A 16,260-nucleotide genomic window follows, 5' to 3' on the forward strand; every position below is an offset into this window, starting at 1 on the left:
TGGTGGTCAGCAAGGTCACCTCATCTGCCTCAGCTCCAGAAATCTATGAATTCTCCTGACAAACACAAACACACACACATGCGCATCAGCACTGTATATACACTGAGCCAGACAGCTTGTGTTTGTGTCACTTCTCATACACCTGACACTGTCTGACATTCAATCTCATTCACCGCTTTGCTAGATAAGGGTAAGTGAAGATTTAAGGACACCTCTGAACTGTAAGGGAAACGGTGTGTGTCTCTGCATGTGTGTCTGTTTTGAACATCGAAGTGTCTAGATTTGTGCACGTACATGCAAACCATAACGCTAAGTAAGATTCTAGGTAATAAGTTGCAACAGCTCCACTGTATTATCACATAGCATGGCTAAATAGAAGAAGAACTGGAAAATACAATTACATGCACTTAAATATCAAAGTGAGAACAATGACTTCAGCTGGGATTTCATTATTTTATTTAGTTAGAACTTTGGTGGAGTTTACAGTTATTTGGGCGATACAGCTTTATGGTTGGTCTGAAACAAATGGAAAAACAAAAAAGCAAAACCATGATGAGCATGAATATGTCAGTGGACCGGAGTTAAATCTGGCAAAATGTAACAAATCTGACGGTTTTGTCTAACTAGATGATCATTAATTTACTAAGGAGCCCTTGAAGCTGTCAGATGGGATCATAGGAGGAGGTGGGGGGGAGACTGAGTTTAGATGTCCAGCTGTTTAGGACAAGATCATAGCCTGGAACTCTGCAGAGAAAAGAAACTGTTTTAAGAAAGACATGATCCCTTAATTTTACACATGCAATTGTTGTTGACAAAAATGAAGATTTTCAATATAATATCAAAGGTTATAAGACATGTTAAACTAATGTTTACACATTTTTGAATGTGCTGATATGGTATTAACAGCTTATCAGTGACATGACTGTCTGATCTTGCAACAAAACATATAAATCCTACATAACAGAAATTAGATCTGTCTGCTACTGACAATTCACATCCAGGAATGACATATCAAATAAGTACACATCTTCTCACCATCTGCTCCAATTCGACCATCGCTGTCATCATCAGCAGCAGCCAGGAAGGCCTTGATCTCCTTGTCTGTCAGGGTACGAGCCCCAGGAGAGAACTTCTGCAGGAAAAACCTGGTTGAAACAAAGATACAGAGAATCATGGGTCAAAGCTAAAGGAAATACTTGGCAATAAGTAGATCAATAGCAAAAACCCGAAATAACTTGGCCTCATTTTTTCATGATTCAAAACATGTACACACAAATATAAATGTCATGCTTTACTGGATCACTCTTCAGTCAGAGGATACGGCTTTTAACACTATCCCACATGTTTGTTGTCTTCTGGGGGCTGATGGGATAAGTGTGACTGCTGAGTTGCTATGTCATACATAAAATGTACAGTCTTGTACCCCAAACAAATGAAGAATTGGTCTATTCTCACTCGTACATCCTGTATGCATCTGTTAAAGTAGGTTAGATGTAGTTCCCAGGGGTACATTTCAAACTGGTCAACTTCATTCCAGAGGGACCATTGATACAAGCTTCCCTTCAGATCCTGGGTACAACAAATATCATCCTGCTGATCAACTCACTTGAGCTCATCCTCTTCAATAAAACCATTGCCATCATTGTCCAGAATCCCAAAAACCTTCTTCACATCCTGAGGACTCTTCTTGGTGAGGCCACACACCTGAAAAAACTTCTTTGGGCAGAAGGAGTCTGGAGCTGGAGAATAAATCAGAGTTTGATGAATAATGACAAAACAGTCTACCTTCTTTTCCTAACACCTGACACGAGGGCATGGGGGACTATGATATGATAATGAAGAAAAAGATCACTGCAAACCTATTAACCATACCTTTATAAAAACTGTGCTCATAAATACAGATTTTAAAATATATTTAAATATAAATTTAAAAGCTGGTTGTCTTGACTAATACATGATTAACCTCTAGTTCATGCCCGGTGTCCAAAGGATGTTTTAAAAACAAAAAAAAAAAACTATCATTCAGCAAGGAATTTACCTTGCATCCCAGTCATAGTATCTTTTATGTATATTTCCAAGCTAGATTGCGAGTTGGCTGCAGTGGCGCCACAAACATGTGTATAAAGACAGCAATAAAGATATTGGTGAAAAACGATACCTTGGCAGTCCTTGATAGCACTGCCGATGGCATCAGCAGAAAGGACAGATGAGAACGACATTTTATTCCTGTAGGACGAACAGTCGTAGTGAATTATTTACACATTTAACCAGGTGCAGTACTAATCTTCTAAGCTGACAGTGATGGATAAAAAAAAAAATGTGACACGTCACTGAGAAGTCAGTGACTCTTGGACATATATATATATATATATATATATATATATATATATATATATATATATATATATATATATATATATATATATATATATATATATATATATATATATACATATATATATATATATAAGTCAGTGTAACAATTTGCTCCAACTATTCTCTGTGCAAAGCACTAAAGACGTCTCTGGCTGGTTGATAAAGATTGCAAATAACGTTGCAGCATCACCCTTTAATGAATGCTGATAACAGGCAGCCCCAGGAGTACTCACAGCATGAACAAAAGTCGGAGAAGCAAAACTTAAATTAAATAAATAACTCAGATAAAAGTCTCAAAACAGAGAAAAGATGCACATTTCCACCAGACGAGATACTGGTCCCTGAAACCACGCAGCAACTTACCGTGTTTGGGGGTCTTTGCCCAAGTCGGTGATCCAGCAGAGAGGTAAGGCTATGTGGTGACTGCTATCCGTCAAAGCGAATTTATATACGTCTGATTCCTGTGACAATAGGGATTGCTTGAGTTACCTGTCTATGGATCAAATTCTAACTGCCCGCCCCTGATCCAATTTCTCTCCTAACTAATTAACCTTTACCATCCTATTTATAACACCAGCGAGACCGGACGCATAGGACCGTGGACATTTGTAACGCCCTTGTAAATGGCAAATTGATTTTCAAAGAAAAAAAAAACCAAAATATTTTTTCCCCCTCATTCTCCGCTCCCTCCTATTATCACACCTCTCCTTCTCTCACCTCGACAATTACAGTGCAGCCTACAGTAAATACAGGACAGCTAATGTAACTGCAGGCTCTCTCTCTCTCTCTCTCTCTCTCTCTCTCTCTCTCTCTCTTTCATTCCCCTCCACCTCCCCACCCTAACCACAGGTTCATAGATATCTTTTTACAGACAGCAGTCCCAAAACGTGCGCATCTGAGCCACATCTCTCTGAAAAATGTATTCTTATCCTTACATTTAAGGTTAAACATATAAGTCTGACACTGAACTGTCTTTAAAGATTGTTCAAATGTGTGGAATAAATTGTTCTAATAGTAGGTATAGGTTAAAACATCTGTTGCTGATGTCCTCAGTGGGGTTTCACTTCATCAAACCTATTACACATGCTTTCATAGAATCTAATAAAATATTCTGACCTCAGAATCAAGCTAATAAGTGAATGTCAGGGAGGCCGGTGCTTTCTAACCCTCAAAGTCTCTGACACTGATAGGACTGTCCCTCCTGAATTGCTGCGTCAACTGTGCTGATGAAGAGACTGGAGGTCACCCCGCAGTTATCCCTCATGGTGATGATGATGCATAACATGCAAGTATTCATTCACGTGCGCCATTAAAAGGCATGAACGGGAGTGAGACGTCGTTCAGATCTATTTATTTTTATTTGTTCTATTTGATTTAGCTTCTGGTTTCCCAAAGCCAAAGCTGGATATTCGATCTATGCGTGCAGATACAAAATGTCCAGTTCAGGTTGAGGACATTTGTGTCCCCTGGTGGGTCTAACACACAAACAAATCCAGGGTCATTAAGCACTTCCCTTGGAGAATGAACACTGCAGCAGGACAGAAAAAGGTTATTTCTCTCCATGATCTAAGGTTAGTTTGAGGTGCACATGCAGGGTGCAGCACGGTGAAAGAGGATTCCACAGATAGCCAAATGCTTGTGTGTGTGTGTTGTTTTTTTTTAGGCAATTACACACAAATAATTTCAAGTCTAATTAGGAGTTTTATTAGTAGTTAGAACTTCTGCACCAACTCGCACCGTTGAAGACATCCTGATATGTAGTATAAGCAGCAGGTTGCTTTTCTATTAGGCTATTTGAAGTACGTTGCTTCACGCGCGTGCGTGTGGAAGTAACTGTGTGGCTTGGCACAGCTGCTGCCCTCTCGCACGTTTCTGCTGAGGAAAGCCAGTAGCGGGTAATGTTGCTGTGGTGGTTGCACTGTGCGTAAAGATCGCTTTAAAGTTCATTTGAAAGTCTGAAGACAGACTAAGCACCTGGCATAGACAGGCCTGGACTGGCCCACGGGAGGAGTGGGACAATCCCTGGTGGACTGGGCCGTAAGTCTGACTGGCCTGCTTGTCAAAATTGGAAAATGAAATAAAATAAAATGAATTACTGCTTGGCACTAATACTTTTGCACAGACAAAACTCTTTGTCCTGGTCAGATGTGACCAATGATGGCCAGTGTTAAAAAAAAAATCACGGTTATATATATATATATATATATATATATATATATATATATATATATATATATATATATATATAATTATTATTATTATTATTATTATTATTATTATTATTATTGATGAACGCGCAAAACGAGCGGAAACAGAACAGCGAGATGCAGAGGAATATTTCGGATATTTTCAAATCACCAGCAGCAACATCACGTGAGTTCCTAGTTTGATAACTGGCTGGTGTGTTGCATAAAATCTGTAATAGTTAGTGTAATAGAGATGCTCCTACTCTTTTTTAACAGCAGCGCCTACTTGTTATAAAAACTTCATTCTATTGCATATGTTGCTTCAGTTAGTTGCAGTTGCTGCTGTCAGGATATATCTAACGTCAGTCAATCCAACACTGGAACAACTCTGACTGTAAACAACGTGACTGCAGCTTTTTATGCTTGTTGAATAATGTGTTTGACATCTGAGATATTTAGTCACATTTCCATGGAGTTTGTTTCTGTTTCTGTTCACATGATGATGTGTCTTAGTTCACTGCAGGAAATATGGTGGGTCCGTTGTAGAAAACGTATCTACCCAGGTGAGCTGCTGAATTCACGGGAGCACTGAAAACATGAGAGAATAAAAGAACTGGACTGGTGACTTTTAGTTGTGTGTGAAAGTCAATCTACCAAATTTGGAGTTTTATTCCCTGCTAACCCCCCTATGTGCATGCATGTGAACATGTGTACCGTAAATGTGATGGGGTGGTGAGTATATAACTCCTGGCTTGAGTTTTTTGTCCCAGTCCGGCCCTGGATGAGTGGACTGTATTTCTGTGTTCCTGAACACTGACTGGTATATGGATTAGTAATAGGGTCTACATGTGGCCTACTTAGAAAAAAAACTGGTAAATATGAGACTGGAAAAGTTAATTGTGTTGTTTTGCCAGACTCTGGGCATAGATAGTCTGAACTGGTGACTTTGTAAGTCCATTATCCTTGAGTTTTGACTTCTCACACTAAACTATTATTTTCCAAGATCTGCACACTAATTTTTTTTCTATTTTCTTTGTGCTAATTTGATTACTTTTACTCAGGCGAAATTACAGTATAATGAGTGAGACTCAAGTGCTTTTGGATTTTACACACAGATCACACACAACTCATGCTCTAGTTTTTGGCAGCATTCTACTGTCTTTCATTATTAAATAAAAGCTTATCTCCGGTTGTTTGTCACTGCCATCCCTTCCTGAACCTTATCCAACTACTGACTTGTCAACGGGGCCTCTCAACAGGCGAATGTCCAATTGTCTGCTGTGAGGTTCCAGTACAGTTAGACTTGACTGAAGTGGTAAAGAGAAACTCAATCATCTTATCCAGATTGTGTGTGTGAAAAAGAGACTGAGGACACCGGATCAAGAGTAGTGATGAGACTTCACCTACACAGCCGGTACATGATGTCATGAGCCATGTTGATACCTTGTAGACTATACAGTTACTGGGCGATCATTTATTCATTTACATTTGCTAATGCTCTTTACAAGGCTTAGGCATTGTGATCTTACAGGGAGGGGGCAGTAGGTACTTTTTTGTCTTTCTTCAAGACAATATGGAGTTTTTAAAATGAAATGAAGTTACTAAATGAGTAATCGAGTGTAGCAGAATGACGAAACACTGTATAATACGGTCTATCTGATTGAAATAGATGAGTGCCAACTGATTTTGCACATGAGACTGTTGTTTAGTTAGACCCCACATGAAAGAAAAAAATAATTATAATTGACTAATAAAGATACACATTCAAGTTTTGATGATGAAACAGACATGTCCCCTTAAAGAATTGCAGAGATAGGGGTGTAGGTGAACAACTAACATGCTTGCTGACCCCTGCCACGCTGTTGCAAGAAAAAAGAAGCATCCCATGTCTCCATCTAGTGGCTACAAGGTTGTGCAACAACGCATAAATAATCACATGAATGGTAACTGACATATACTTTTCTACATCACTTCATTAAGGTATGGGTATTTGTTGATGCAATGGTATCTCAATGTCCCTTCATAGCATTTCAGTCAGGCTGAGGTCTGGATTCAGACTAGATCTTCACCACACCGATTCTTTTTATTTTCAAGCAGACTGATGTAGATATACTGATGGGCATGTTCATTGGTATAGCTGAATAATATAGGCCAAGCTTTAGCTAGGAGATGTCCTCACAAATGACTCTGTATTTAGCTACAAAGGAGTTCATAGTAGACAAAGTGACAGCAGGCTGCTCAAGACCTGTGGCTGCACAACCACACCAAAATGACCCCACTGCTCAGTACAAGGTGTTTGACCTTTCCACTTTGGTCCCATCTGTCTAAAGAACATTTCTCTAGAGGTCATGTTGTTTGAGGTTTGCTTAGATACAATTTTTCATTCTGGAGTTGGGATTACATCTCCTTTTTTTGTTTGATTTTTTTTTAATAACCTATCTCCTTCTAACTGCAGCCAACGAGCCATAGTATTCCAGTCTTTTTTAATCCGCTGACATGAACTCAGAACATTTTAATTAGAGTCTGATAATGACACCCTGTTTTGTTTTTTTAGCATTGGCAATGCACTGTCTGACGCTGGGGGTGACCATGATGGAAAATCCACCTCTGGGAAGACTGTTCATATTCTCTCTCACCAAATAATGTCAGACACTGTTGTGTAAAGCTTTCATAACCCTTCACAGATTGATTGGCATCAGCAAATGCTTTGAGGCACTTGCTGATGCAGCAAACTGCCAAAATCTCTGCCTTTACAAAGGTGCTCTCACTTGGAGATGCTAAATGCATCAAGTAGCATCTGCAGCATCAGGATTCTGTTTAGACTCCTGGCCAGCAGTAAGTTTAGTTTAGTTTAATAATAATTCCCTCACAGAACTGGTCTATCTATCTATCTATCTATCTAGATAGATAGATAGATAGATAGATAGATAGATAGATGGATAGATAGACTAATTGATTAATTGATGGAAATATATTCATGACCAAAAAGAGGCTTATCATAGGCCTACATGAAGAATAAAAGAGATATAAGACCATAGCAAAAGAATATTTATTCTTCTTTTACCTTTAGTTCCTGGAAAGTGCAATATAGATTTTACAGTAAGCAAAATTCATATTTAAGACATGAACACAACCGAGCGACATTCACAATCATCATTTTGGACAGTGTGTTGCATAGGAGGAAACGTCCCTTAAGCAAATGTATAAAAATCATTTATATTCAGATGAAAAGGGGGAGGTCGACGTGGGCATTGTTGTTCCATCAGAGCAGGTGTTGTTGGTCAGTTGCTGTCTTATGCTTTAACCAAGGCAGCAAACTCTGCAGGAAACACAGGCCAGAAAACAGGTTTAGTATTTACACCTAAATATTCCCAGAGTTCGGTGTTAATATGCGGTGTTAAAAGTGCGTACCGTCAGCGCCAATCTTGCCGTCACCGTCGCTGTCACCTGCCTTCAGGAAAGCCTTGGTCTCTCCGTCGGTCAAGGCGCGCGCATTGCCCTTGAAGTTCTGCAGGAACAACCTATATAGAGAGGCGGTCGTTAGCTCACCCAGACCTGCTGCGATTGGTCGAGATGAACTCGATGTAGATCCAATCAGATTGTTGCATTTAAATTCCACTGAATACAGACAGATAGGCTACAAAGCTGCCTTATCAGCTGGAAAATAGCAAACAGGTTTAAGAAAAAAATCTTTTATCGAGTCATTTATCATTTTTAATAGCTTTTTATGCAGCTGGAAAACTTATATTTCTTTTCTTTTCATGGTTCTGATCAGCATGCCGTAGAGAAAAAGCAAAAATGTCCTTGCATGAACACTTAAACTGTGCTGCGGTCTTACTTCAGCTCCTCCTCCTCAATGAACCCACTCTTGTCCTGGTCGATGATGCCGAAGGCCTTCTTGACGTCATCTGCAGACTTGCCGGCCAGACCGCAGGTCTTGAAGAACTTCTTGAAGTCAAATGAGTCCGCGCCTGAAAGCAGGGATGCGTGTTAGAGGTGCCCATGAAAGCTCCCATCAGTGAAGGCCAAGACAGAGACAAACAGGAGGAGATGGCGGTGGGACGTTCAACTGGGACAGAAAGTCACCTTTGCACTCATCCAGGGCTTTGGTGATGTCAGCATCATTCAGTACGCCTGCGAAAGCCATTTTGAGCTGCGGAAATCAGACACAATTTATTAGGCCCGCTAAATAAAAAATAAAATAAGCATCACACAAATAGAAAGCAATTAACTTTACATAAATACTGATCTTTTCACTTAAAGAACTTAAATATAGCTAATGCATCTTATTTTTCTTTAATTTACTCAAAAAGAAAGAGTAAAAGGCGAGTTGAAGTAAATAAAAGCTGAATTTAAAAAGCAACGCACAATTTCTGTAAGTTGTACATTTTGTTCTCCAAAAGAAAGTAAATAATTGCTAAATAATACATTTTTCCAAATATAACAAAACAAGGTTCAAACAAGGTTTTAAAAAAAAACACAAAAGAAAAAGAGGAGAGAGAAATAAGTAAAGTATAAACGGATTATTCGGTCCACTTTTGCAAGCGCACGAGCGCGTTTTGGATCCCATCATCCCATGGAGAGGGATTTCCTACTGCAACAGTAAAGATGCTGAGGTCTGGCCAGTAATCCCAGTCTTTTTATCTGCTGACGCTCCCGTTAGAAAACGCAACACACATCTGTTTCATTAGATGCCGCATTGCAGAGAGAAGTCCTCATGAAATCAAAATGTTTTAAGAAAAAAAGAAGGTAACAATTTTTCTTTTTCAAAGATGCCAGACGTGATGCTGCGGCTTCAGATCCCTGGAGTTCTTTTCGCTTTTCCTCTTCGCCTTCAAACTCACCTCTGGTAGGTTTTTTTTTTTTTTTTTTTTTTAATTTGTTGTTGTTTGTTTTGTTGGGTTTTTTCTTTTTTTTCCTTTTTTTGCTTTGTAGGGTACAGATGACACAGACGAGACTGGAGTCGACTGCAGTAACCATCCCGGTGCTCCTGGTGACCTTTTATAGTTTCACTGTATCGGAAATCTGAAGCATAAGATAACTGACACCGAGCGGGGAGGGGTGTTGGGTGGGTGTGGGGGGGTGTAGGCGAAAATTCGTGCTGTAGCCGGAGTGCTGTCTATTTTAAGTTTCACAAATGAAGACACTTAAAAGGTGCGTTTGAAGAAGTCTTTAATGTCCGTCGATGCTAAGAATAGGCATGTGCACTGCTGAGGAGGACGAACTGGAAGTGCTGCTGGCAACACATAGCCATATTCAAGAGGGTGGATAGCTACTGAGCATGCATGCAATAGAGCTGGCGTAAGTTATACTAATTGGTTGTTTTCCATCTTTTATCATTGTTCGATTTAGAAGATTTGTTTAAGCTCATTAATAAGAAATTGTCTTGATTAGTCGGGGTAAAGCGTTTCTTTTATATCTGTGTTAGGCAATTTATATTTAAAAAAAACACTTTTGAAAATGTCTTGAATTTATTTCCAATAAATTGTAGGTCTCCCCTTTAACTTGTAATATGCATTGGCTGTTATATGTGGATGTAGTTGGACTTTCATATGTCCCAGACATGTGTGTAAAGTGCAAAAGACCCAAATTTGATGCGTTCAGGTGCATTCTGTTTTTGAAAAGTGATTTAAAGTCATAACTGTGGGGCATAAAATTCATTCCTAATGTTCAGTCAGCCCCAGAATTAGTTTCACATGCTGTAGCAGTGGAAGAAAATATTTATCAATGTGCATTTTGGTTTTCATTTTCCTTTGTAAATGTTTCACATTTGATATTGTCATGATTGCATTTTTCCTTCTAAACAATTTCACAGAAACAGGAGAGGTGGGACTTTTACATTAGTTCCCTTCATACAGGAAGCTCTACTTGCTGATTTTATAGAATAAGTTTGGCCTACAGGTGGCAGCACTGTCCTATAAGGTAAACTTCAGGGTCCTGCAACGACAGCTTCTTTCTGTTTTGATCACTGGCTGGCAGTAAAAAACTTAGAATGTTATCTGATAGGGTTGAGGGTTTACATCTTGCTGACTTGCAGTGCTCTGGATATTCATAACCCACTGGAACTGTAATTTGACTTTTAACATGACAAATGATCAGACCCAGTGCCTTGCAAGGCCAATCATAGATTATTTCCCCAAGTATGCGATGCATTCTGCACACTGGAAGGAAACAGAAAAACTGAATTTAGCATTTGCTGAAAAAATGACCAAAGCACTGCAGATCTTAGCAGAGAATTCAGCTGTAATATGGCCCCACTGATGAGACACTTGCTGTTAATAGCTGCCCTGTTGCCACAGCACATCATCTAAGTGATTATGCAGCAGTTACTAGAGGAATAGATCTTGGACGAGACCATCTAATTACGCAAAGTAGGACAGCTATCCATTGCAGAGCTCCCTGGATCTAAGATGCATGTGAGTAAAGCCCCAGGGCCATTCTCAGTGCATATCCCAGCTCCTGGCCAAAGTCCAGCCACACTCCCCTTCTCATTAACCAATTATGAAAACAAGTGCTGGGTAGGTCATCTGAGCCATCTCTCAGCATCTTCTGAGCATTTAGCCATTCTGGCAAGTGAGGACCCATTTGAGACTGCCTCCTAATCAACCCATTGTGTTGATTTAAGTGCAGCTCTGTGAATAAAGCAAGGCTGTGCAATGCAGCAGTTGACCAATGCAAAGACGACTGACCTGCAAGAGTTGACTTCACACCAAAAGAGTATTTATTCCTGGTTTTTCACTCTTCCTCAAAAGTGCAGATGGTGTTTTACAGTTTGCACAAGTCATTATTTCAGAACATATAACACATCTGAATCACATGAACAGTAAAATATGTATTCCATGTTGAGAAATAGTTCGCAGGCAACTCATAAATAAGGTATAAAAAATATTCTTTCAGCTGATGATTAATGAATCTTGCGAGGAGTTCGCAGTTCCATGAAAAGAAGTGGATCTTGGTCAGTGGAAATTTATGCCTTTACAAGGGCAGCAAACTCTGTGAAAGCAGAAAAAAAATTAGCAAATTTTATGCCATGAGGGTATTACTGACATTTATTAGATTTGCTGCCTGACCAAGAATTAAAATCTGTCCAGATGCTAACTGATGAAGACTTTACTGTTAAATGTCAATGATATTCCAGTACTTCTCTACTGCATTCTGTTATGTTTGGAGAAATATTGCCTGTAGTTCTCGACAAAGAACTCTTACCATCAACTCCGATCTTGCCATCACCATCACTGTCACCAGCGGCGAGGAAAGTCTTGGTCTCCTTGTCAGTGAGTGCTCTGGCACCAGCAGAGAAGTTCTGCAAGAACAGCCTGACAAATAGAAAAACAACATAAGTTAAAATGATGCTGACAAGCCTTTTTTGCATAGTTTCAAGCCCTCTATGTAATGAAAGTTTTTAGGCAAGCTCTAAACTAGTTGCAAAGCCTATAAATCACATGTAGAGGGGCGTTTCTTTGACATTGTTACTGTGCTATTTGGCCCTCAGACCCTCTTTTAAACACAGGATAGTAATATTAGACATGCTATATATCCTGGCCTTTGGCATTGACTTTCAGGTTGAAGTGCAAATAACTGGAATATCTTACTTCAGCTCTTCCTCCTCAATGAAGCCGCTGTTGTCCTGGTCAATGATGGCGAAGGCCTTCTTGACCTCATCTGAAGACTTGGCGGCCAGGCCGCAGGCCTTGAAGAACTTCTTGTAGTCGAAGGAATCAGCAGCTGGAGTACATTTCAAAGGTGTTAGCATCTGACAAGCTGGTAACACAGTGCTAATGTCATATGATAACTGTAGCTTGCTGTTTACATGATATGTCTGGAAACTGAGAATGGTGAACATACTGATCACTGCCAACTGGTTTTAGTTTGGGGTTTTTTTTAAAAAAGGAATTTGTAATTGTAGGCAAATATAAAGATTGGAAACAATTAAATATAGGCAATGATTCTAGAGAGGCAGATATTATTTTGGTAAATGTATAGCTCAGTAAATAAGAAAAACTATGCTCACCTGCACAGCCGCCCAGAGCTGCTTTCACATCAGCATCACTGAGCACACCAGCGAAGGCCATTTTTTATTCTTGGGGGTGGAAGAAAGGTTCAGGGTTAGAATAAGCATTGCAAATCCAAGAAAGGATTCATAATGGTGCATTTTTTCTCTCTCAGTAGCACACTATTGGAATCAATAATTTTTTAGCGAGGACTGCAACCTGACTGACAACCTCCACATATTCTAAGGCCTATTTTGAATGATAATTAATGAAATAGTCATAACTCTTTGGGCTAAAATTATGCATCTTTCACAAGGCCTTGAGTATCAGACAAGGTTATTCCTTCTTTGCCATACATCTGTGGATGTTTTACAAATATACATTAATAAGTTTATATTTCTTATCCAAAACAAAAGAGTTTTCCCTTCCTTCAGAGATTCGATCACAGCACAGGACAGATTCTTTTTACTAAATCCCAAAGTGTTAAACAGCTTTGCCACTTCTGAGATGATGCTCCCACTGACAGGTCAAATCCCTGCAGTATGAACCACTGCTTCAAATTCAAAATGCAGTGGGCGGAAAGAAGCACATTGGTAGCTCTAGGTATGTAAATTTCCTCCCATTAAAACACAAAGCAAAATAATCATAAAATAAACCAATTATCCTCCACAACAGCAGATCCTTTGAAACCAATTGGCCTCATTTGGCCTCCTTAGCCTGTGGTCCATGTATTTGTTGGATATGTTGGTTCCATTTCTCTCTGTAGTTTGTAGTCCAAAGGGGTTTTCTTGTCTGAGTCCTTTTCCTCCCAGTTTCATTCTGCAGAAGCCAGTGAAGCATTTACAGGGCGCACATCCCACTCACCTTTGCGCTGCGTTGAGGCGAGTGAAAACCAAGGCAGACTAGAGTGAATGCCAAGAGCCCTCTTCCCTCTCTCTTATATATCCTTGAGCAACACCATTTACAGAGCTTTGAGTCTCAGTGTCAAGTACCAAGATGCATGGGTTTTCAAAAAATGTGTCTAGTAGTCTGGACCTATTTTTAGGCCAACAAATGAGGATGCTACCATGTGTGCGGAGGCCTATAGCTAGACGTGTGGAAACCCGAGCAGGTCCGCTTCTTGCCGACTTCACGGCACATGTTTCACTCATATGGTTTACAGCCAACTTTTAAAACGCTGATTGTGATGTTGCAAGTTACATCTGAGACTACAACTGAAATGAATGGATATGAGAGTGCCAGCTATGGTCAACCTGCTCAAGATGATCCCTGTGAGATAAATTGAGAGCAGCCATTTTAGCTGCTGTGCATTTTCTAAATGTATAGAACTATAATTACTCATGGTAACAACCATATGTGGTCACCTTGAAGGTAAGTAACCTGTTAGACCATTCAAAAGAACTGCTTAAATAGTGCTTTATATTTTTGGGCTTTTATTTAAATCCATTTTATATCAGTTTGATGTCTCCATTGGGCCTTCTTGTATCCACTTTCAACCATGCAGCGGGTCTTTTCAAATAGAACTATACTAGATAACACATACAATATTGTGTTATTTCTCCATAAATCTATTATTCCAATAAATTTAATGAGAATTCCTTATATGTCATTGGGTTTTGCATTTCTGCTCTTGCATGTGAAGACCTGGAGTTGCAACACTATCTGCTCAGGTCTATATGCTATCCTGTAACATAGCTATACCCTAAGTATAAGCTGGATAATGTTCATCTAACTTTCACATCCAGTTTTAAGTTTCAAATGAGCCAGCGCTCTAACATGGAGAAGACTTTGGGACCTGTACCACCAGATCCCTGTCCTTACAAGGTAACATAACCATCATTTGGACTGTTTCTGGCATGCTTTTGATCTTGTACATTAAAAGGTTGATACTTTGCTGACAGTTTCTGGGTTGCCATTTTTCTCTGTTTTTTTTCAGCCACATGCCTACTTAACATGCATGCATGTATTTCTTCATGAAATATAGATGTAGAATGATAATCTGTGTTTTCTATTCTTCATTTCTGTGTTAAATGTAAAACTCACAGATTATTTTATTTTATTTTATTTTATTTTATTTTATTTTATTTTATTTTATTTTATTCAAGTAGTCACTGTTCTATTTCAAGGGTCTGCATAATAGCTTGAATTGAAATAACTTTAAAAAAAAAAAAAAAACCTCCAAAAACAACAAGAACTACTTTCTAAAAACACAAAACATTAAAATCAAACACCTCATACAGGCATGTAGCAATCATGCCTATACACACACACACACACACACACACACACATATATATAAATATATATATTTTTATATATATATATATATATATATATATATATATATATATATATATATATATATATATATATATATATATATATATATATATTCTTTTTTTGTTTTTCTTTATCTTCAGTGAGTTATAAAGGTTTTTCTTTATTGAGAAGGCCAACATACAAAGCCCACACCAAAGGGAATTATCCATATTCACTACACTCCTGAACTATCTGGAGCACCATGCTTGTAGCCCAGTTCTTTCGTTCCTGACCAGAAAAGATATTTTGGTTTCAGTGGGGTTATGTAGTATTTATGAGTTGTCCATGTAGACAGTAGTCACAGTGCCTTCAGTCTGGAGAATCCCATTCTCCAGAAAGTTACTCAGAACTGAATCACCAGAAGAGCCTATTTTTTCTGTTTAAGTCAAATCTCCAAGGTGTCATCGCAGTATGAGCAAATGATGTATTGTGAAATTACACAGCGACCACCTACATGAGATCATTACTCAGAGTGAGTCCAAGTAATGTAGCATGGATTGATGATTAAGAAAGCAGTATGATGAGGAAGTGAAAATCTCATAAAATAAGTGGCTCGAACCTTTAAGAAACTGGTGTGTGGTTGTTTTAGATGGAAAATAAACTCTCTTACAATAATTTGCTTCTTGTATAAAAAAAAAAAACTATGTATATATATATATATATATATATATATATATATATATATATTTTTTTTTTTTTTTTTTTTTTTTTTTAATTAATTTTTTTTAAATTAATTAATTTATTTATTTTTTGTTTTCATTAGAAAAAAACCACTCCCTCCTGTGGCTCTGTTGTGACTACCTTTTAGCTTTAGCTTGCCCCTCAGTGTCATGAGACAGTTCCACCCTGTCTCCCTGGCATCCTGGACTTCCTGGTCTTGCTCAGCTTCTGCTCCCTCTCTACGCCTGCTGGGACTCATTACTGATACATATAAAATCCTGACAGCTCAACCCCACCAATCACCAGTTCGTGGTCAAATCGGAAAGTTCCTGTTTGCAGGATCTTGCATTTACCTGGACACCCTTGATAATAATGAATCTGTTTTCTTTTGAACCCCTTGCATCTTGAGTTCTTCCATGACACTCAGGAAACCTTCTACTTTATCAAACTAAGAGTACTCTAAGTGTCTCCTACAGTTTAAACACTGGCTTCTCATAAGTACTACTACTGCTATTACTACTATGTTTACTACTAAAAAAAGAAAGAAAATAACAGTTTAACAACGTGACTATGGATTATGGGTTCTGGTATCTGTAACAAAGCAGACAGTGGACCACTCATGATGAGCATTTCTGCATTTCTTTCCTTAATTTAAAAATACAATATTCTGTGGCAATGAGCAAGAGACTATGATATCACATTGTAAATATGTTTATTAATCCATTGTT

The 16,260-nt window shown here is 38.6% G+C and overlaps 3 protein-coding genes across 3 annotated transcripts; all 3 read right to left on the reverse strand.

Annotated features, from left to right (window-relative positions):
- Nucleotides 1-439: 439 nt before the first annotated feature.
- pvalb8 (parvalbumin 8) lies at nucleotides 440-3,081 on the reverse strand. Its single transcript, XM_079252799.1, has 5 exons — nucleotides 2,740-3,081; nucleotides 2,159-2,226; nucleotides 1,607-1,739; nucleotides 1,036-1,145; nucleotides 440-744 (listed from the first exon to the last, which is right to left on the reverse strand). The coding sequence occupies exons 2-5, from the start codon at nucleotides 2,217-2,219 to the stop codon at nucleotides 719-721; spliced, it is 330 nt and encodes a 109-aa protein (XP_079108925.1). The 5' UTR covers nucleotides 2,220-2,226; nucleotides 2,740-3,081; the 3' UTR covers nucleotides 440-718.
- Nucleotides 3,082-7,593: 4,512 nt separating this feature from the next.
- LOC306765366 (parvalbumin beta-like) lies at nucleotides 7,594-9,569 on the reverse strand. Its single transcript, XM_079252796.1, has 5 exons — nucleotides 9,407-9,569; nucleotides 8,649-8,715; nucleotides 8,401-8,533; nucleotides 7,974-8,083; nucleotides 7,594-7,881 (listed from the first exon to the last, which is right to left on the reverse strand). The coding sequence occupies exons 2-5, from the start codon at nucleotides 8,707-8,709 to the stop codon at nucleotides 7,856-7,858; spliced, it is 330 nt and encodes a 109-aa protein (XP_079108922.1). The 5' UTR covers nucleotides 8,710-8,715; nucleotides 9,407-9,569; the 3' UTR covers nucleotides 7,594-7,855.
- Nucleotides 9,570-11,260: 1,691 nt separating this feature from the next.
- Nucleotides 11,261-13,506, reverse strand: LOC306765368 (parvalbumin beta-like). Its single transcript, XM_079252798.1, has 5 exons — nucleotides 13,418-13,506; nucleotides 12,574-12,642; nucleotides 12,155-12,287; nucleotides 11,769-11,878; nucleotides 11,261-11,555 (listed from the first exon to the last, which is right to left on the reverse strand). The coding sequence occupies exons 2-5, from the start codon at nucleotides 12,632-12,634 to the stop codon at nucleotides 11,530-11,532; spliced, it is 330 nt and encodes a 109-aa protein (XP_079108924.1). The 5' UTR covers nucleotides 12,635-12,642; nucleotides 13,418-13,506; the 3' UTR covers nucleotides 11,261-11,529.
- Between the last annotated feature and the right edge of the window lie 2,754 nt (nucleotides 13,507-16,260).

Source organism: Telmatherina bonti (genome assembly GCF_933228915.1).
Source record: "Telmatherina bonti genome assembly, chromosome: 14".
NCBI classification, from domain to species: domain Eukaryota; kingdom Metazoa; phylum Chordata; class Actinopteri; order Atheriniformes; family Telmatherinidae; genus Telmatherina; species Telmatherina bonti.